The 24445-nt window shown below is 30.9% G+C and overlaps 1 protein-coding gene across 5 annotated transcripts in view; it reads left to right on the top strand.

Moving 5' to 3' along the window:
• The window catches only part of mesh (sushi domain containing 2 mesh), a 163220-nt gene that overhangs the window by 216 nt on the left and 138559 nt on the right, over positions 1-24445 (top strand). For 4 of the 5 annotated variants that reach the window (XM_075291894.1, XM_075291893.1, XM_075291892.1 and 1 more), the window contains exon 2: positions 143-665. In XM_075291894.1, the coding sequence (XP_075148009.1) occupies positions 311-665 (355 nt within the window). In that variant the 5' untranslated portion in view covers positions 143-310. The remainder of the gene's footprint in view (positions 1-142; positions 666-24445) is intronic. The other variant, XM_075291891.1, reaches the window with a different exon arrangement.

The following is a 24445-nucleotide window of genomic DNA, read 5'->3' as shown; positions in this document are numbered from 1 at the left end:
CATTCGATAAAAAACAAGAGCTACTAAATTGGTCCGAAATCAAATAACGATGATGTCATAACTTACAAAATATTATGAAATATTTTAATTATTCTTTTTTTATTCTATCTTTATAATTATTTTTAATTTCAATAAAATTTAGTGAAAAGGTTAATTACAGCTAACGTTAGCATAAAAAAACGAAAATTAACGAAAAATACAAAACACATCGAACGAATATTTTTTAACGAAATTTTTAGTTTTAGTGACAATTATTTTAACGCAAAAAGGATAAAACAACATCACCAACGAGAACGTGAATAAACAAACAATGCGTTTTAAACTTTTCTTAGCCAGTCTATTGGCTTGTGGCTTCATAGCCTATGTTATTGCCAATGAAAACAATGTCTCCATTGAAACGGAAAGTGTTACTCACAACCAAGATAAGAACCATTTAATAAAAAGTACAGTGTTGAACAAAAATGATGCGGTGGAAATGTTTGAAGTTTTACCGCCACCAGAACCATCCAAGAAATCGGCATCCAAAGGCACAAAATTATCAACATCACCGTTAGTAGCACCATCGGGCAATATGTCCCAAATGCGTTCGAGCGCTTTGCAAATGGCTGACTTCTATTTGGGTGAATTGGGCTATGATGTGGTCAATGACAATGGCTACAATTGGGGTAAGTTTTGAAAATAGACTAAGTGCAATAAACAAATAGGCTTGTCCAACAAAAAAAAAAAAAAATAACTATTAACAATATGGAAATTTGAAAGAGGTATATTTTAGCCAATTTCGATTGAATTTTTATTGTAGGTTATTAATAAGTCTATTCATTTTAGGTATATGTTAATTTTATGCCTATTGAAAAATTTTCAAAATATTACTTGTATAGAAAATTTTATTAAAATTTCATTTCTATAGAAACTTTTGTCAAAATTTTATTTCTATAGAAAATTGTATCAAAATTTTATTTCTATAGAAACGTTTCTCAAAGTTTTAAAGCTCTATAGAAATGTTCACAAAATTTTATTTCTATTGACACTTACGTCAAAATTTTATTTCTATAGAACATTTTCTCAACATTTTATTTCTTTAGAAAATTTTCTTAAAATTTCTATAGAAAATTTTCACAAATTTTATTTCTATAGAAAATTTCTCACAATTTTATTTCTATAGAAAATTTTGTCAAAATTTTATTTCTATAGAAATTTTTCACAAAGTTTCTTTCTAAAGAAAATTTTCTCAAAATTTTATTTCTATAGAAAATTTTATTAAAATTTCATTTCTATAGAAACTTTTGTCAACATTTTATTTCTATAGAAAATTTTGTCAAAATTTTATTTCTATAGAAAATTTTATCAATATTTTATTTCTATAGAAACGTTTCCCAAAGTTTTAAAGCTCTATAGAAATTTTCACAAAATTTTATTTCTATTGACACTTATGTCAAAATTTTATTTCTATAGAACATTTTCTCAACATTTTATTTCTTTCGAAAATTTTCTTAAAATTTCTATAGAAAATTTTCACAAATTTTATTTCTATAGAAAATTTCTCACAATTTTATTTCTATAGAAAATTTTATTAAAATTTCATTTCTATAGGAACTTTTGTCAAAATTTTATTTCTATAGAAAATTTTGTCAAAATTTTATTTCTATAGAAAATTTTATCAATATTTTATTTCTATAGAAACGTTTCCCAAAGTTTTAAAGCTCTATAGAAATTTTCACAAAATTTTATTTCTATTGACACTTATGTCAAAATTTTATTTCTATAGAACATTTTCTCAACATTTTATTTTTTTCGAAAATTTTCTTAAAATTTCTATAGAAAATTTTCACAAATTTTATTTCTATAGAAAATTTCTCACAATTTTATTTCTATAGAAAATTTTGTCAAAATTTTATTTCTAAAGAAATTTTTCACAAAATTTTCTTTCTAAAGAAAATTTTCTCAAAATTTTATTTCTATAGAAATTTTTGTCAAAATTTTGTTTCTATAGAAAATTTTATCAAAATATTATTTCTATGGAAAATTTTGTCAAAATTTTTTTTTATAGAAAATTTTGTCAAGATTTTATTTCTATAAAAACTTTTGTGAAAATTTTACTTCTATAGAAAATTTTGTGAAAATTTTGTTTCTAGAGGAATTTTGTCAAAATAATATTTCTATACAAAATTTTGTTCAAATTTATTTCTATAGAAAATTTTCACAAAATTTTATTTCTAAAGAAAATTTTCTCAAAATTTAATTTCTATAGAAATTTTTGTCAAAATTTTGTTTAGAAAATTTTATCAAAATGTTATTTCTATGGAAAATTTTGTCAAAATTTTATTTCTATAGAAAATGTTGTCAAAATTTTATTTCTATAGAAACTTTTGTGAAAATTTTATTTCTATAGAAAATTTTGTCAAAATTTTATTTCTATAGAAACTTTTGTGAAAATTTTATTTCTAAAGAAAATTTTGTTCAAATTTATTTCTATAGAAAAGTTTGCCAAATTTTGTTTCTATGGAAAATTTTGACAAAATTAAATTATGTCCATATTTGGGAGGTTTCCACGTATGAAAGATTTTCACTTTAATGCGATAACATAGCAAAAGTCTCACAAAAATGTTCCTCTTTCAAGAGCTATCCGCTTTTCAGAGTGTCCAGGTGATCACAATTTGATTGGTGGAAAAGTAAATTGTTTAGTATTGTAATCCTACTTTGGGTGCATCACATATGAAAGAAATTATTATATGATCGAAATCCGAAAAATATATGAATTGATGGACGGATGTATGCATCACTCAAAAAACCAAATGAACCAAAATGTTGGTTAATTTTAGAAAATTTTAACCAAACTGTATTAAAAGCGCCGGTTTTACAATAATTAAAGTTTAAACAATTATACACAAATGATAAAGATTTACTAAATTCGTGTTTCCCACAAAATTGTTCAGAATATTTGTAACTTTTACTACAAATGCGTCCATCATGAACTACGTATGTCACTAAAGACATTCTTGCAATTTTGAACTCCATTTATTTCCTTCAAACTACAAAATTTTATTTAACATGTGAAAAAAATTTATTATGTCTAATAAATTTTCATGAATTTGTCGACAAATATTTACTTATTTTTGTGAAATCGGCGTCATGCCAGCGTTTGTAATACTGTTTAGTTAAAATTTTCTAAAAATATTCAAAATTTTCTAAAACTAACCAAAAGTTTTCTTCCCGGTGGGTTCACTGTTTTTTCAGTGTATAGTTAATTTTCTTGATTTGTCGAAAAACATTTACTTCTTTTTGTGAAGTTGGCGTGACATTTGCGTTTGCAATACAGTTTAGTTAAATTTTCGAAAATTACCCAAAATTTCCTGGGTTTGCTGTTTTTTGAGTGTTTATTGTGCGGTACTATGTATCCTTTTCCCTTCCTTCTCAATGCTGTGTAAAAAACTTGTACTGTTGCCCTCTTTGTGTTCGAAAAATATAAGAAAGTCTCTTATTCTAGAATCTTAGCGACCTACATTAGTGAATTTATTTTTGAATGTAAAATCATAATCTCAGCATAATATTTACAAAACTGTATTCAGGAGAATGTCTCAACATTACACCCTAATTACACTAACAATGCCAAACAACACAAACCTCTTGTACTACGGTTATCTTATCTACATCAGTGCTGCCGCTAATGAAAAATTGAGTGAAGTAGATTTTGGAAAAAAGTGGAGTAGATTGAATAAAATTGAAGTAGCATAAATTTTTGAAAACAAAACAATAGAATTCATTTTATTATACCCTCCACCATAGAATGGGGGTATATTAACTTTGTCATTCCGTTTGTAACACATCGAAATATTGCTCTAAGACCCCATAAAGTATATATATTCTGGGTCGTGGTGAAATTCTGAGTCGATCTGAGCATGTCCGTCCGTTTGTTGAAATCACGCTATCTTCCGAACAGCGTTACCGTTGTGCCACTTTAGTGGCAAATTTGCCACTTTTCTTGGGCGGTGCCACTTTTGCGCCACTTTTTGTTTGTGCCACTAAATGTGATACTTTTTACGATTTTGTGCCACTTTTCCAATAATTCGTGCCACTTTTTCAAAAGTTTAAATATTATGGGTAGTTATCACCATAGATGTGTTATTAAGAAAATTTAATATTGTGCACCAACACCCTTCGCTCATTAATTCTTATTACGTGAACAGTTACGATTCAACTTATTTGGTAAACCGTACTTTGAATATGCCAAATTTATTGTGGCATGAAATATCAGGATAAATATGAAAATGTTTAAGGTTTGTATTGCGACCGCAGGAAATAATTGATGATGGATCCCATAAGGACCCAGTTAGAAAAAATTGCAATCGCCCTTTGAGACAGATTGTTCCAATTCGACTATATTCCTCAAAATGAATGCTGGAACAGTGGACAGTATTGAAGCATTACCTCATTAGAGAAAAGTTGGAAGAAAAGTGTCCTTAGAAATTAGAGAAAGTATATGTTAAAGATCCAAAATGCACTTTCAAATACCAAAGATTTATCTTAAATTTTTAGTTTATAGGTGAGTACTAAGTTCCAGTTTTTTCACTAAAGTGAAAACTAAATCAGTAAAAAAAGGCATAAAATTATACATATTTGTTGCATATTTTATTATAACTTGATGGGGAATAGCCCAAAGCAAGTTTTCACAAAGTTTGTATTCCTTAAAAAGTATTATTAAAGAAAAGTAATCGTGAAAAAATGGCGATTTTAGCGGCTAAACTCGAACTTAATACTCACCTTATATTATCAAAATATGAATACCGTTAACAAAACATTCCAAAACGAATCCTCCTAAACGTGAGTACTATGTTCGGTTTTCGAGTTGAAAATCACTTTATTTTCGCGATTACTTTTTCTGAAATAATCAAAATTATCTGCTTTATATTGAACTGTTATATAGTAAAGTAACCGCGAAAATTTCAACTCGAAAATCGAACATAGTGCTTACCTTAAATTGTTTATTAATTATATTTAACAAAAATATTCTATTACAAATATACATAAATTTTGTAAGAAACTTTGTAAAAACGTGATTTAGCAGATATCGACTATAAAAATTCTTTGTATATTAAAAACATTAAAACAATATAGATAGGTCACAAAACGACATCACAATCCGAAAGTTGTGGACAAATTTTACCATGAATTGACATAAATGGCAAAAAACTGAAGAAAAGGGGGTTCCGCATTACTTAAAAATCAATGATGATATAAATTATTTTGATATCGTAAATAAATTTAAAGATATAATTGAAAGGCCTGATTATTTTATAGACGCTTAAAAAATAATTTTAAATAGGATTTGTTCACCAATTTGTATGAATTCGCAAAATATATTTTAACTTGACCTCATAGCAGTATTTATTTCTTAAGTTTTTTTTTGTATAAGTTAATAAAAAAAATGTGCCACTTTTTGTGCCACTTTTCAAAAATAATTGTGCCCCTTTTTTCGTCGTTTGCCACTTTTTGTGCCACTTTTTGAAAATTCTCAACGGTAACGCTGCTTCCGAACGAAAGAAGCTATCGACTTGAAACTTGACACAAGTAGTTGCAAATGGGCCATATCGGTCCACTTTTACGTATAGCCCCCATATAAACGGATTTTTGGCTTGCCTGGACTCTAAGAGAAGCAAATTTCATCCGATCCAGCTGAAATTTGGTACATGGTTTCAGCATATAATCTCTAACAACCATGCAAAAATTGGTCCACATCGGTCCATAATTATATATATAGCCCCCATATAAATTGATTCCCAGATTTGGCATGCGGAGCCTCTAAGAGAACCAAATTTCATCCGATCCGGCTGAAATTTGGTACATGGTGTAAGTATATGGTCTCTAACAACTATGCACATCGGTTAATAATTCAATGATTAAAACCGCTATGCTCATCGTAATTAAAGGAATAGGAAAAACAATTAAGTAATATGGGGAAAATTTTAAAAATTTGAAGCAGAACAAAAAGTGAAGCAGATTTTTGGAAGAAGGAGTGACGAAGTAAATTTTGTGAAAATGAAGCAAAATACTTCGATTGAAGTAGTAGCGGCAGCACTGATCTACATTAACCTGTTGATATGACTTTATGTGATACACCTTAACATAAAACACACATACTTTTGTATTCTTGCGGCCATACCTAGAGATTACTCCATTTCGTTTGTTTGGCGATGACTCGCTTCGACGAGTATAACGGTAAACACTCTCTACTGTATGGTGGTGTTGCATGGCCTATGTTTAGACTCATTCATTTCATGATCTTACTCGCAATCATTTTGGTCATTAGCAATACCCCATACTCGTATCTAGTTTGTCATTATCTTATCGGAAATTTTAGGTGATAAATAAGAAGTGATTAAATTCTTCATACAGAGTTGACTGTCGAATAGTAAGTCAGTCATTAATTTCAACACTGGGCCATTATTAAGAAATTGCATTGTTCATATAGTGTGTATGTATGTATTTTGGAATTCAATGATTTTCGAATGTATGATGAGTAATTTCTAATTAATTTTATATTTTTATTCACTTACGTTTTTTGTAACAAGTGAATTTTTTTGGAATATATGGAACAAGGGTTGTTAAGCAACAATGTAAGAGAAGGAGTTTATATTTATAGCCAGGGCTGTGGAGTCGGAGTCGGAGTCGGAGTCTTGGAGTCGGAGTCTGAAGATTTGGCTGGAGTCGGAGTCGGAGTCGGAGTCGTAAAAATTTTGCTCGACTCCGACTCCGGCTAAACCAAATTTTTTAAAACACTTCACATTTTTGTAACTAAAAAAGTTTTTACGCAAATTACTTTCCAATGCGTTATGCATTCGATCAATGTACACCACGATTGGAAATAAAAATCAACTTCCAATTACGGCTACCATTTTATGTTTCCTAGAATGTTAGACTAGCAAATGGGCTGGATCGATCCATTTTAATCCCCATATCAATTTATTTGAAGTAATTCGAACAATAATTCGAATTTATTGTTTTTAATTTTATTTTAAGGCACATATGACAGAAAAAATTGTCAAAGCTGTTTTTTATAGAAAATTTTGTCACTATTGTATTTATATGGAATGTTTTGTCAAAATTTAATTTCTATAAAAAAATTATTCGAAATATTATTACTATAGAAAATTTTTTTCCTATAGAAAATTAAGTCAACATTTATTTCTATAGAAAATAAAAAATAAAACAAGTATATACAGCAGTATGTTCGTCCGGGCCAAATCATAAATACCCACCACCATGAATCAAATATACTAATTTCCTTAGAAAATTTCATGGGGGTTTGATGACAGATCAGTTTAACCAGTTCGCATCCCGAAAATAAATGCAAAGATTTTACCTATCAGATTCCGGATTTATAAGAACTATTTTTGTTTGAGTTTTAAAGGAATCATAAACATATCCTGTTAATGTGCAAGAAAATTAAGAAAAAATACCTTGATTTGAAATCTAAAATCTATAGTACACCAACTGTTTTATGATTACGAGAAGTAATATCTGGCAAATTTACATTTATGGTAAATGCACCTTCTGTACCCTCAATATCTGAAATCGGTCTATATGGAGGCCTTACCAGCGTTGCAACAACGAATTTTTCTTTTGGACCAAATTTTTCCAAAATTCGTACCAGGGGACCAGTTTTCTAATTTAAATTAAAATAATTTAAAAGTTACAATTTTTCTAAAATTTTTCTTCGAAAGAAATTTTTTTCAAAATTTTATTTCTATATAAAATGTTGACTTCATTCTATTTCTATCGAAAATTTAGTCCATGTTTTATTTCTATAGAAAATTTGGTCCAAATTTTATTTCAATAGATTTCATTTTAGCGAAAATTTCAATTTAGCCAAAATTTAATTTCTATAGAAAATGTAGCCAAAGTTTAATTCTATTGAAAATTTAGCCAAAATTTAATTTCTGTAAAAAATTTAGCCAAAATTTTATTTCTATTACATATTTAGCAGAAATTTGTACAAAATTTTAGCATAATATTGTATCCCAAAATTTTTAAGAAGCTTATTTCTATACAAAATTTTGTTAAAATTTTATTTCTATGAAAAATTTGTTAAAATTTTATTTCTATGAACATTTTGTTAAAATTTTATTTCTATAGAAATTTTTGTCCAAATGTTATTTCTGCAGAAAAATTCCATTTGGTCTGACCATCGGACCAACTTCAATAATTTTTTTGGTCTATTTTGGTAAATCGGACTAATGGGGCTACGCCAAAAACATGGAAGGATACGTACAGTATTCAGCACATCTATTGTAGTTCTAGAATATAGACCCCAAAACGGAGGGCCGGTTTATAAGGGGACTATATCAAAAACTGGACCGATACACAATATATTCGGCACACCTCTTAATGGTCCTAGAATACCTCCAGATTTCAAATTTCAGGCAAATTGGATAAAAACTACGGATTGTAGAAGTCCAAGAAGTAAACTCGTAACATCGGTCTAAAAGGGGCTATATCAAAACTTCGTCCGATAGTGACCATCTTCGGCACGCCTTGTAATGGTCCTATAATACCTCTAGATTTCCAACTTCAGACAAATTGGATAAAAACTACCGATTCTAGAAGCTCAAGAAATAAAATCGGGAGTTCTGTCTATATGGGAGCTATATTAAAACATGGTCCGATAATCACCATTTTCAGCACTCCTCCTTATAGCCCTAGAATACCTCTAGGTTTCCAATTTCTGGCAAATTGGATAAAAACTACGGTTTTTATAAGCCCAAGACCCCAAATCGGGCGATCGGTTGATATGGGAGCTATATCAAAACCTGGACCGATCTAGCTCATCTTCGACATGACAAACTTATTATACCCCTGTCACCATTCTATGGTGGTGGGTATAAAAATATTTTTATGTAGAAAATTTTGTCAAAAATTTATTTCTATAGAAAATTTAGCCAAAATTTTGCTTCTATAGAAAATTGTGCAAAATTTTATTTACACAAAAAATTTTCCAAAATTTCTATTAATAATTTTTTCAAATTTTTTTCCATAGAAAATTGTGCCAAAATTTTGTTACTATAGTTTTTTTTTATACAACATTTTATGTCGATAGAAAATTTAGTCAACATTTTATTTTTATAGAAAATGTAGTCTAAATTTTCTTTCTATAGATAATTTTGCAGCATTTTATTTCTTTAGAAAATTTTGCAAAATTTTATTTACTACACAAAAAATTTTCCAAAAATTTCTATTGATATTTTTTTCAAAATTTTATTTCTATAGAAAATTTTGTCAAAATTTGTTTACTATAGTCTTTTTATAGAAAATTTGGTAAAAATTTATTTATATAGAAAATTTTCTCAAACATTTATTTATATAGAGAATTTAGTTCAAATTTTGTTTCTATAGAAAATTTTGCAAACTTTTATTTACTACACAAAAATTTTTCCAAAATTTCTATTTATATTTTTTTTTCAAAATTTTATTTCTATAAAACAATTTGTCAAAATTTTATTTATGTAGCAAATTTTTTTCTTACTGCTACTCACTGCTAAGTCGAAAACAGGTAAAAGTGACTCAAATTTTGCTATATAAAAAATTATGAATGTTTCCCAAATATTGCACGAGATTTTGTAGAAGTCTGATTTCAGATTTTATCAAAATGTTGATCTAAATACAAAGTTGTGCAGAGTATGTTACAATCGGCCCGCCCGACTTTAGACTTTCTTTGCATTTTTATTTTTTGCTATAATTGTGTTACGTCCCGTAACGTTAGATTTAAATTTTAGGTACAGAGATTATCTAGAAGTATATACAATTTTGTCTAAATCGATTCAGATTCAAATTCATGCATATGGGAATATAACCCTTTATAATAATTTTCGTCCACAAATACATATACTGTCGGTATCTTCTCATATTATGATGGGTATTTATATCATTATTTTATTTATTAAACATTGCCCTAAATTTGAAATAAAGAGTTTAATTGGTATAAATGCGAAATTAAGACCTTTCTTGCACACATAAATAAATACGATACTTTATATCGATCCATATATATACCCCATATATATCCCCTCAATAGAACTACAAATTAGTGGTACTAAAATGAGATTTAGTTATATTACCCGGAGTCGACTCCGGAGTCGGAGTCGGAGTCGAGCTGATGAAAAATGCTGGAGTCGGAGTCGGAGTCGGAGTCGAGCAAAATTGGCTCGACTCCACAGCCCTGTTTATAGCAGCTAATTCATTAGTTAAAATCCCTAGAGGAATTCTAAGACACCATTGGTCCATTTCGTTTCGTTCTGGGTGTTGCAAACAGTGTTGCCACAATTAATTTCTATTTTGGACCAACATTTTTCAAAATTGGACATGCGAACCATTTTTCCAAATTAAATTAATATCATTTAAAAGTTAATAATTTTCCAAAATTTTACTTCGATAGAAAATTTTTTCAAATTTTTATTTCTATAGAAAATTTTGTCAAAATTGTTATTCTGTCGAAAATGTTGTCAAAATTTTATTTCTATAGAAAAGTTTGTCAAAATTTTACTTCGATAGAAAATTTTGTCAAAATTGTATTTCTGTAGAAAATTTTGTCAAAATTTTATTTCTATTGAAAATTTTTTCAAAATTTTATTTCTATAGAAAACTTTGTCATAATTTTATTTCTATAGAAAACTTTGTCATAATTTTATTTCTGTAGAAAATTTTGTCAAAATTTTATTTCTATGGAAAATTTTGTCAAAATTTTATTTCTATAGAAAACTTTGTCATAATTTTATTTCTGTAGAAAATTTTGTCAAAATTTTATTTCTATGGAAAATTTTATTCCTATAGAAAAATTTGCCAAAATTTTATTTCTGTAGAAAATTTTGCCACATTTCTAGGAAATGTCGCTAAAATTTTAGTTTTGTAGAAAATGCCGTCAAAATTTTATTAAAATTTTAGTTCATTGGAAAATTTTGTCAAAATTTCATTTCATTAGGAAATTTTGCCAAAATTTAATTTCTATAGAGAATTTAGCAAAAATTTTATTTCTATAGAAAATTTAGCAAACATTTTATTTCTATAGAAAATTTTGTCAATATTTTATTTCTATAGAAAATTTGTCAAACTTTTATCAAAAAAAAAAACTTTTGTCAAAATTTTATTTCTACAGAAAATTTTGTCGAAATTTTATTTCTATAGACAATTTTGAAAAAAAAAAAAACAAGTATATACGGCCGTAAGTTCGGCCAGGCCGAATCTTATGTACCCTCCACCATGGATTGCGTAGAAACTTCTACGTAAGACTGTCATCCACAAATTTCAACTCACATGGTTGTTAAATATCATATACTACCACCACGTACCAAATTTCAACCAGATCGGATGAATTTTGCTTCTCCAAAAGGCACCGGAGGTCAAATCTGGGGATCGGTTTATATGGGAGCAATATATTATTATGGACTGATAGGAACCAATTCCTGCATGGTTGTTGGATACCCTATACTAACATCACGTACTAAATTTCAACCGAATGGGAAGAATTTTGCTCTTCCAAGGTGCTCCGGAGGTCAAATCTGGGGATGGGTTTATATGGGGCCTATATATAATTATGGACATATATCGACCAATCTTTGCATGGGTGTTAGAGACCATATACTAACACCATGTACCAAATTTCAGCCGGATCGGATGAAATTTGCTTCTCTTAGAGGCTCCCCAAGCCAAATCGGGGGATCGGTTTATATGGGGGCTATAAATAATTATGGACCGATATGGAGCAATTTTTGCATGGTTGTTAGAGACCATATACTAACACCATGTACCAAATTTCAGCCAGATCGGATGAAAATTGTTGCTCTTAGAGGCTCTGCAAGCCAAATCGGGGGATCGGTTTATATGGGGGCTATATATAATTATGGACCGATGTGGACCATATACTAACACCATGTACCAAATTTCAGCCGGATCGGATGAAATTTGCTTCTCTTAGAGGCCTCGCAAGCCAAATTTGGGGGTCCGTTTATATGGGGGCTATACGTAAAAGTGGACCGATATGGCCCATTTTCAATACCATCTGACCTACATCAATAACAACTACTTGTGCCAAGTTTCAAGTCGATAGCTTATTTCGTTCGGAAGTTAGCGTGATTTCAACAGACGGACGGACGGACGAACTTGCTCAGATCGACTCAGAATTTCACCACGACCCAGAATATATATACTTTATGGGGTCTTAGAGCAATATTTCGATGTGTTACAAACGGAATGACAAAGTTAATATACCCCCCATCCTATGGTGGAGGGTATAAAAATTTGACGAAAATGGATCAAAATCAACCAAATTCCACTTGGTCCGACCATCGGACCAAATTTAAAAATTAATAATTGTTTGGACCAAAATGGTAACCCTGGTTGCAAACCTATGACAGTTTAAAAACTTAAAAACTTTTTGATAGAATAGGATGAATTTTTGAATATTTGCACATTTTAATTATGAAAATTTTCGATTTTTTTCTATATTTTTTATACCACACAGAAAAAAAAATTCACGAAAAATTTTTCAATTAAAATTTTATTGAGTTTTAAAAAATAGTCAATTAAAAATTTAATTGAATCAACAAATTTTTTAATTGAAACAAAAATCAATCGCAAAGATTAATAGTATCAATTAATTTTTTAATTGGCCTTCAATTAATTTTTTAATTGGTACTATCATTTCTGTAATTGAAGAAAAATTAAAAAAAAATTAATTGAATCAATTAATTTCGTGATTGAATCAGACAATTTTTTTTGTGTGCAAGCAAAAAAATGGAATTGGAAGTTGTTCCACAAACATTTCCTTTAAAGCGCATCCAGGAATCCCCCATTAATTTTTTTCTATTTCCGATGCAGTCCTTTTGGACAAGACCACAAACATTGTTAAAGCGCATCTCGGGATCCCCTATCGATTTTTTTCCACTTCCGATGCAGTCCTTTTGGACAAGTCTTAAAAAGAACGGAATTATACCGTTTTAAGTGAAATTTTGGACAACTAAATTTAGCAAAAACGAATAGAAAAAATCAATAAAAAAGTGAAAAAATAATAAAAAGAAAATAAAATTAAATTCGTCTCCGCTGGGATTTGAACGTGTGCCGTTTGACTTTTTCACTTCCATGGAAGTTGTTTTGATAAGGTTTTGCAAATAACGATAGTTTTTAATATTTTGTTGATTTTTAATGGAGAAATATATTTATACAAAAATATATGCCGAAAAAACAAAATAAAAACGATGTATAACATGAAAACATATTTTTTTAAGAAAAATATTTAATAAAAAAATTTCCGCTTGTGAGATTTGAACCATCGTTCTTTAGTTCTTCATTCATAATAATAAAGAACATCTCAGGAAGTAGTTAGAATTTCATGCCGTAGTGTCATATTAGGTTCATATCATAAACATTTGAATAAACGTTTTGATGCATCGTACTCAGTAATGCATCGTTTGTGGCCGAGTGTACTAAGGCGTTCTGTTATGGTGCCAACAGAACCAGGTTCAACCTTCGGTGGAAACGAAGAAGTTTTTCAATTCACAAATTGGAGATCCAAACTACTTTTTTGGAAGCTCTTTTTTTGCCATCCCGTTTTTAACACACGAAATATCTTTTTGGAATTATAGAAAGTATATATGTATTATTGATCAGAATATAAATGTAAGATTATCTAAAGATGACCGTTTGTCTTTCTGTTGTAACCATGCTATAAATTTCAATAATGAAGCTATTATGCTGAAAATTTGCACAAACACGGTTTTTGTCTGCAGACAGATCAAGTTCCAAAGCAATTTTCATCCGATTTGCTGATGTTTGAAATCTAAAGGCATTTTAAATCCATAAAGAACTAGAGTAACCCGGCCCGCTTCGCTGCGCCGCCCGAAGGATATTTTCGTTAACTTAGTCAACCATATCCTTCGATCTAAAAACAAATTCGAAAAGATTTGAACTCTTTTAAAGAGTAGGATCGGGGGAAGTCTGGCACAAAAACTGAAGTACTGATTAATCACTCCATGATTTCCACATACGTGTCCCGTACATTCCAAAAACAAAAAAAAATGGACTACTTGTTTTTCGTTTATATACAGAAATAGGGCGGTTATGCAGATGTAAAACGGGCCGGCTTTAAAAACGTCGGGTAGGAGGTGTTCCCTTTCAACCAATTTTTTGTTTTTTAATTGTTATGTTTTCAAATCGTTGGACAATCTTATACATTTCCTGTGAATTTCTACCGTGGTTTGTCAAGGGGAGTTATACTTCTTCTCAACATATCGTCCAATAAATCGGAAAAAGTAAAAGTACTTAAAAATTGACCATATTAACATTTGTTAAAGTGCTGGACACGGAGAACATGCCTTTCCCAAACATGTACCGGAAAATGAAGCACCCTCTACGTTGCCTGTCAATTTCATGTGAATTTAAGTCTGGCAGAACCCTGTGGAAAAATGATAAAATTATGTACCGAGTTCCCATGTATCGACAATCCTCTACTTTCTATTTTCAAACAATCGGACAAAAGGGAACCCCCCTCCTTCGCTCCTCCTCGACCAGATATCGTAAATTCACGTGTCCTGTATTCATTTCACAAACTAGCCAACTTCACTATTTCCCTTCCCCAACCAGACATCCAAAAATCATGTACCCAGTATAAATGTATTCATCTTCTCCCAATTTCAAGTAAATCGGAGAAGTTTAGATTTTGCTCTATTTTTTGTAAAGGGACGTCACTTTCTCTGCAAATTCCAAGAAAATCTGTAAACTTTCCTTCAAGTTTCATAGTGTGGAGCAAGGAGAAGGTTCCCGTCCAAATACCCAAAACTCAAGTATACCATATTGATTTCATAACCAACCCCTAGAAGCCCCCTTCAACCTTCCCTGAAAATTTCAAGCAAATCGGATAATTTGTTCCAATTTTCAAAAAGTCGGGCAAGGGGGTGGTCCCCCTTCCCGTCCAAATATTAAAAAATCAGGTACTAATTTTTGTTATTTCTTTTACTGTACTTTAAACATAAGTCGTATAAAGGGGAGGTCTACCTCCGCGACCAAATATCGAATATCTTTGTCTAGGCATTACCTCTAACCTCTCCTTGGAAATTTCACCTAAATAGGACAACTTTGGCCCAATTTTAAAAAAGTCGGGGAAATCTCTCTTGTCCCCTTCCCAAACCAGATATCAAAAAGGTATCCTATTTTCACCACTTGATTACCATCTACGTTCTCCGAACATTTTTCATGTGAAAATATAAGATTATTTTATAACAAAAGCAACTGCGATGAATTCAAATTATACACTTTTGTAATGTGCGCTGTATGTAAAAAAAGATTTCCCCGCTTTTCCGTTGAAATTGTTCTTGAGTTTTCTTCACTATAAACCTCACAGAGCCCGAGACGTTTCAAACGAACGCAAACCCGTGGAAATCGGTTCGTGAGTTCTGGAGTTATTGCGTCAGGAAGGAAAACCCGACTTATTTTTATATAGTAGATAATGCCAGATTTCGTATATATCGGTCCATGCTTTGATGGAGCTCCCATATAGACCGATTTCCTGATTTGACTTTTTGAGGTCATTTTCATTCAATTTTTTATCGCCCATGTTTTGATATAGCCCCATATAGACCGATCTCCCCACTCAACATCTGTTGACATGGTAGACGCAATTTGACATTCTACTAAATGTGCATCACTTCCTAAGGTGTGATCCGAATTTAGTGTTTTGAATTTTTCGACAAAATTTAAATAATGGATACCATTTTATTAATTCTTACTCTGTTCATAACCCGTTTGAAGCAAAAAATGAAAATACCCATTAAATATATGAACAAGTATATACGGCCGTAAGTTCGGCCAGGCCGAATCTTATGTACCCTCCACCATGGATTGCGTAGAAACTTCTACGAAAGGCTGTTATCCACAATCGAATTAATTGGGTTGTGGTATCTTAAAACTTCTTAACATCGTTTTCTAAATTGTTAGTTAGTTCATACGTGGTACATATTAGACAAAAAGGGTATGTATAGGTAAGTCTACAAATAATTACGAATCGATATGGACTTTTGCACGGTACGTAGAGAGCCACAATTGAAACATCGGGTCGCTTATATGTGCTTGATATGAACTTGATATGGACCAATTTTTGTGTGATTGGGGATCGATTTATCTGAGGGCTATATATACTATAGACCGATATGGACCTAGTTAGGCATGGTTATTAACGGCCATATACTAGCGCAATGTACCAAATTTCAACTGACTCGGATGAAATTTGCTCCTCCAAGAGGCTCCAAAACCAAATCTCGGGATCGGTTTATATGTGGGCTATATATGATTATGGACTGATATGGACCACTTTTGGCATGGTTGTTAAATCGGTCATATACTACCAACACGTACCAAATTTCAACTACCAACACGTACCAAATTTCACCCAGATTGGATGAATTTTGCTTCTCCAAAAGGCACCGGAGGTCAAATCTGGGGATCGGTTTATATGGGGGCTATATATAATTATGGACCGATTTCGACCAATTTTTGCATGGGTGTTTGAGGCCATATATGAACATCATGTACAAAATTTCAGCCGGATCGGATGAAATTTGCTTCTCTTAGAGGCTCTGCAAGCCAAATCGGGGGCTCGGTCTATATGGGGGCTATATATAATTATTGATCGATGTGGACCAATTTTTGCATTGTTATTAGAGACTATATACCAACACCATGTACCAAATTTCTCTTAGAGGCTCCGCAAGCCAAATCGGGGGATGGGTTTATATGGGGGCTATATATAATTATAGACCGATGTGGAGCACTTTTTGCATGGTTGTTAGAGATCATACACGCAGAGAAGGAATATGATCACCTCAAACATGTTTCAAGAGCAAAATGTTATTTTTGTATGGTGACCATGTAACATGTTTGGCACTAAAATGTTATTTTCTCGTCAAATATAACCTGCTTGCCGAAATCAGATACATGATTTCCGAGAAAATAACATGGTTGCGAAAACCATGTTACATGGTCATCACCCAAAAATAAAATTTTGCTCTTAAAACATGTTTGAGGTGATCATATTCCTTCTCTGGGTGTATCCTGACACCATGTACCAAATTTCAACCGGATCGGATGAAATTTGCTTCTCTTAGAGGCTGCGCAAGCCAAATCTGGGATCGGTTTATATGGCGGCTATATATAATTATGGACCGATGTGGACCAATTTTTGAATAGTTGTTAGGGACCATATACCAACACCATGTACCAAATTTCGGCCGGATCGGATGAAATTTGCTTCTCTTAGAGGCTCTGCAAGTCAAATCGGTGGATCGGTCTATATGGGGGCTATATATAATTATTGACCGATGTGGACCAATTTTTGCATAGTTGTTGTAGACCATATACCAACACCATGTACCAAATTTCAGCCGGATCGGATGAAATTTGCTTCTCTTAGAGGATCGGCAAGCCAAATTTGGGGGTCCGTTTATATGGGGGCTATACGTAAAAGTGGCCCATTTGCAATACCATCGACCTACATCAATAACAACTACTTGTGCCAAGTTTCAAGTCGATAGAATTTCACCACGACCCAAATATATATACTTTATGGGGTCTTAGAGCAATATTTCGATGTGTTACAAACGGAATGACAAAGTTAATATACCCCCTTCCTATGGTGGAGGGTATAAAAAGCGGGTTTTTTTTAAATATGGAGTCAAAAGAACTAGTTAAAAGCAGGGCTGTGGAATCGAGCCAATTTTGCTCGACTCCGACTCCAGCATTTTTCGTCAGCCTCGACTGCGACTCCGACTCCGGAGTCGACTCCGCGTAATATAACTAAATCGCATTTTAATAACTTTCATTTGTAATTATAAGTTGTGCCCTCCGCAAAAAATGGACCGATATAAATTATCTTATTTCTAGCTCTAAATTTCACATTTGATGTCAGTTGCATACCGACAAACGTTAGAATTTTATAGAGAGAAATTTTGACCTGAGTCTATAGGCTGGCAAAATTTATATAAATCTGAACCGATTTTGATGACATTTGGCATGCGTAGTAAGAATGTTAATTCTGCTCCCTGTACACAATCGGAGTAAAACTTTGGCCTTTGGGGCCTATATCTAAATCTCAACTCATATGGGAGCTATATCTAAATCTCAACCCGTTTCTTCCAAAATCAATAGGGTTATATTTTAATAAAAAAATGTGTTCACTGACAGATGGGCATTGCTACACGCAAAGAAAAAAAACGTTTGGAAAACGTGTACCGAAAACGTTTTTCTTTTGTTAGAGTTTTTTGAATTGCTTCGAAAATTTTAAACTTTTATCACCAAAAAAATTCGTTTGTTACAAAATTTTTATTTTTTCAATAAAAAAAGTTATTTTTGAAATAACGACACAGTCCATTTCGTTTATATCAAACACTGTTCTTTTCTGACTTTAGGTCTTTAATAAGACACATTTTACAGTTCAAAATTTAATATAGTACAATGTAATGTTGAACATTTTTTCGGAATCTTCCGAATATATCTGGAGTATATGTAAAAAAAAAACAAAAGCAAAAAAAAAAACTTTGGCCGAAGCAGGGATCGAACCCACGACCCTTGGCATGAGAGTCGGACGTAGCTACCACTGCTCCACGGTGCCAAACTAAATGTTTGTTTCTGTTAAATAAACTTTGTTTATTCGGTTCGTGGGCGCCGCAAGCTATGCTATATAAATATAACTTATATGGATATTTATCTATTGATGACCATAACAGGTACATAGATCAGTGGTTAGTGTGTTGGCTTACAATGTGCATGGTCCGCGGTTCGATTCTCCGTCCAGGCGAAAGGTAAAAAAATTTAAAAAATTTATAAAATCGTATAATTTCTTCTACATTGTTGGTATTACAGGAAAAGGTGTTAAGAACTAAAAATCCTCGTGGATGTGAGAAAGATGTGAGGGACAATGCAATTAGCAAGAAAATAATGTTTTTTTTTGAGCTAGTTTTATGAAATTGTTTTTACATCCTGGAAAAGAATAAACGTTTATCACAAAAAGTATATACTTTTCTTCCAAATACACTTCCTTACAGCGAAAAGCAAATGAGAAACGAACTTTGTTTGTCTAAAATTTCGTTTGGGAGGAAAGAATTATTTTTTTGCGTGTAGATCGACTCAGAAGCATGGTTGCCACAGTTGGCCGAATTCTACCAAAAATGGTACATTGGTAGAGTTCTTGATTATTTGGTAGAATTTGTAAAACATTCCCATCCAACTAACATAAGATCATTTAGACATTTTCTATAGAAATAAAATTTTGACAAATTTTTTTATTGAAATAAAATTTTTACAAAATTTTCTATTGAAATCAAATTTTGACAAACCTTTCTACAGAAATAAAAATTTTCTATAGAAATACAATTTTGACAAAATTTTCTATAGGAATAAAATTTAAAATTTTTAGGTTTCTATAGAACTAAAATTTCTATTTATTTCTTTAGAATAAAATTTTGACAATATTTTCTATAGAAATAAATTTTTGACAAAATTTTCTATAAAAAAAAAAACAAAATTACCAAATTTTCTATAGAAATAAAATTTTGACAAGCCTTTCTACAGAAATAAAATTTTGCAACAATTTTCTACAGAAATAAAATGTTGCCAAAATTTTCTATAGGAATAAAATTTAAAATTTTTAGGTTTCTATAGAACTAAAATTTCTATTTATTTCTTTAGAATAAAATTTTGACAATATTTTCTATAGAAATAAAATTTTGACAAAATTTTCTATAGAAATAAATTTTTGACAAAATTTTCCATAAAAAAACAATTTTACCAAATTTTCTATAGAAATAAAATTTTGACAAACCTTTCAATACAAATAAAATTTTGCAACAATTTTCTACAGAAAGAAAATGTTGCCAACATTTTCTATAGGAATAAAATTTAAAATTTTTAGGTTTCTATAGAACTACAATTTCTATTTATTTCTTTAGAATAAAATTTTGAAATTTTCTATAGAAATAAAATTTTGACCAAATTTTCTATAAAAAAAATGTTACCAAATTTTCTATAGAAATATAATTTTGGTTGGGCCGGAGTCGGAGTCGAGCAAAATTTTTACGACTCTGACTCCAGCAAAATCTTCACATTCCGACCCCAAGACTCCGATTCTACAGTAGAGGGGAAATCTTATTCACGCACGATATTTTTGGTAGGACTCACGGTCACGCACGCTCACGAAAAGAAAATTTATACTCACGCACACTCACGCATGGAAATCTTTTAAATGTCATGACTCACGAAAAATATCGTGACTCATGAAAAATGTCATGACTCACGAATAATTTTATGAGTGATTTACCTATAGAACCTGACTGAAAACATGAGTATGGTTAAAATCGATTGCGTTATAAAACTCTTACCACCAAGGATGTCACTAAAATTATAAATGAATTCAACTCGTAAGCATTTTATGTTCGTAACCGGGATTATTTTCGTGAGCGTGTTTTTCCGAAATTCGTTACTCACGCACACTCACGAAGATATTATTTTCGTGACTCACGAAAATGTTCGTGAGTCACGACAATTTTGTGTCTGCTATGATACGCTATATTCGCATTCGTATTTTTGGGACAAGGAATCTTTGGCCGCACGACAATGTACCGATGGTAAAGGAAAATCGTGACGCAAAAATGTGTATATTTATAAGTACATAAAAGTATATATATAATTTGAGAAAATTAAATTTTCATATAAGGCCACATGTTCCTATCGTAAATCGCTAACAAACTAACAAACTTCTGCGCAGGAAGACGTATAGCCATTTGGTATGTAAACTCTCTACGGGAACATGGAGGACTGAGTTTATGCCCAATTTAACTTAATTGAAATACTTTTAGTAAAATTCAACATATATTTATGCTCGTGTGCATTTCTTAGCAACTACGAAAATAATGTGTAGCTTACAAACTTCAAGTTAGAGTAATGGTTTCTCAGAAATCTACAAACAAATACACAATATCGATTACATTTTCGCAAGAAGAGCGATAACTTTTAATCCATTTACATTTCCCTTTTGTCTTTGGTTATTGGGTTTCATTTGCATTGTACACGTACACGCAACATTTATCCAATTAAAATCGAATTTACAAAAAAAATTACTACGTGACGATAAATGGAGGGCATTAACGATTTCTATGTCAAATGAGAATCCTTGAAATATTATCTGGGGGTTTTCCCATTGATTTAATTTTCACCTTAAATGCACAAAAGAATTTTCTCCTTCTCAGAAAGAAATGGTCGTTACAAATGTACCGACACAAAAAAAAAACTTAGAAATACATAAAAAGATTTAACTCGGTGAAAAACATAATCCCATTGCCTACTATCTGTCGCTTGGCAGGAGGACAATATGAGAATCTCTTTTTCTCTCCTTGTTGTTTTTTACTTAAAACGTTAATCTTGCGGATTTGAAAAGTTGTCAAATTGCAGCTGCTTGACATTGCTAGTGGTTGGTTGGACTATCGTCATCATGCTTTCAGGCAACGCCACAATTGTTCTTACTTAATAAAATACCATGCGATGATGCTCGAGAAATATCCGCCCGCCGCCTCATAACGACGTTCAATGTTCGCTAATCTTTTTATGAATCAAAAAAAAAAAGGATCTCGGAAATATGTATGGGTGTATATTTGTCATGCACTCATACAATCTCAATAGGGCCATTTGTTTAGAATTGCTAATCCTTTTCTGCTGTGGGACATTTATCATGTAACGCGTACAACACACACACACACCCTGCATGCATTCTGGCATCAACAGCAACATTTACCTGTATTTGGTTGGGTGGACACAATTGTCTGTATTGTGGGTGACACTTAATCAGGGGCCATAAAAACGCTAAATCACGCTAATCGCCTACAGGTAATCATTGTCATCAACTTCAGTTGCAATAGTTACAATTGACAAAGAAATATAACACTGGTAGGCTTTACCTTTTAAAAAATAAATCGTTGCAAAATTTACTCAAATGGGCTCTATCCTCCGGATCTGGACTATTAGCAATCCACATATACAAAATATTAAAAAGGGCTTGTCAAACGTTAGATAAGGATGTCTGTTTGGTATATGAATTATAATTCGTTAACAAAATTCTAATTAAATTAAAACTAAAAGTAAATAAATTACATTAAAAATAAATTAAATTGTCTCAAAAGTAATTAAAACTTTCAGTTTCATTTGAACAAAAAAAAAACTGAGTTTTATTCGATTATATTTGAAATGACTCAAGTCATTTAATTTAAATTAAATTAATTTATAATATCACAAATTAAATTGCTCAAAAAATAACAGTTTCGCTTAAGCAAAAATTAAACAAAAATTCAGAGGGAAGTTTTTTTGAAAGTGGTGATACCAAATTTATCTAAACCTTGAAAGAAACAGAACTCGTTGATTATAGAGAAATCCAGACGATGTGACACAAAGATTAATCCAACTCATATAAAAGAACAGTTTCAGCCAGAACAATTCTGCTAAATTAAACTACATTAGATTAGTTAAAATTTAAATCAGATTATCAGATTGAATTTAAACTAAAATTAAAAAATTAAATTAGCCCAGCAACAAAAAAAAAAAAATTGGAAGTACTTCTAAAGGCACAACTTTAAAACCACTTCCAAAAATGTCCTCCCAAAGATGTTCTTTTTTTTAACTACAAGGAAGTTTAATTCATTATAATTATTTTGAACTCATTTTTTTATATTTTTAAAGGCTAACATTAATTTTTATACCCTCCACCATATTTTATTTCTATAGAAAATTTTGTCAAAATTTTATTTCTATAGAAAATTTTGTCAAAATTTTATTTCTATAGAAAATTTTGTCAAAATTTTATTTCTATAGAAAATTTTGTCAAAATTTTATTTCTATAGAAAATTTTGTCAAAATTTTATTTCTATAGAAAATTTTGTCAAAATTTTATTTCTATAGAAAATTTTGTCAAAATGTTATTTCCAAAAAAAATTCTCAAAAGTTTGTTTCTATAGAAAATTTTGTCAAACTGAATTATATACGTATTAAATCGGCCTTGTTATACCCTCCATCATAGGATGGGGGTATATTAACTTTGTCATTCCGTTTGTAACACATCGAAATATTGCTCTAAGACCCCATAAAGTATATATATTCTGGGTCGTGGTGAAATTCTGAGTCGATCTAAGCCGTCCGTCCGTCCGTCCGTCCGTCTGTTGAAATAACGCTAACTTCCGAACGAAACAAGCTATCGACTTGAAACTTGGCACAAGTAGTTGTTATCGATGTAGGTCGGATGGTATTGAAAATGGCCATATCGGTCCACTTTTACGTATAGCCCCCATATAGGATGGGGGTATATTGACTTTGTCATTCCGTTTGTAACACATCGAAATATTTCATTGATCTTAGGACAATACTGCTTTTTTATAGAATAATGAAGTTTAGAAGACCTCAGTACTTTGTGTCCTATTTTGAATTCGGCAGCTCACAGAGGACACGCTCTTTGATTGTTCCACCATTTCGCACTCTAGCTATGCAACGTTCGTTCCAAATTCGAGCTATACGAATCTGGAACAACCGAATAAATTATGAACACAGAGAGTTTTCGTGGTCATGTAGTAAATTCAAAGAACTTATAAACTCTTATCTCTAGCCCTATTTCTGAAACTCGCGTGCTAATCATTATTTAATAATACTTTAATATCATGTTCGTGTTCATATTTAAGATTATTTAAAAATATATGTATATATATATTTAAGACATTAAATGTAATTAAATAGAATTTGAATTATATATTAATAGAAATTAGGATATTTGTAAGTCTCATGTTTTGTATGCTATGTAATAAATTTGGCCGAATGAGGCTTCTGGATTATGAAAGTAAATAAATAAATGAAATGAAATGAAAATGAAATATTGCTCTAAGACCCCATAAAAAAAAAAAAATATGTATATATATATATATATATATATATATATATATATATATATATATATATATATATATATATATATATATATATATATATATATATATATATATATATATATATATATATATATATATATATATATATATATATATATATATATATATATATTCTGGGTCGTGGTGAAATTCTGAGTCGATCTAAGCATGTCCGTCCGTCCGTCCGTCTTTTGAAATCACGCTAACTTCCGAACGAAACAAGCTAACGACTTGAAACTTGGCACAAGTAGTTGTTATTCATGTAGGTCGTATGGTATTGCAAATGGGCCACTTTTACGTATAGCCCCCATATAAACGGACCCCCAAATTTGGCTTGCCGATCCTCTAAGAGAAGCAAATTTCATCCGATCCGTCTAAAATTTTGTACATGGTGTTAGTATATGGTCTGTAACAACCATGCAAAAATTGGTCCACATGGGACCATAATTAAATATAGC

The sequence above is a fragment of the Haematobia irritans genome, chromosome 1, assembly GCF_050003625.1.
Source record: "Haematobia irritans isolate KBUSLIRL chromosome 1, ASM5000362v1, whole genome shotgun sequence".
Taxonomy (NCBI): domain Eukaryota; kingdom Metazoa; phylum Arthropoda; class Insecta; order Diptera; family Muscidae; genus Haematobia; species Haematobia irritans.
This window is presented reverse-complemented; position numbering and strand designations above follow the sequence as displayed.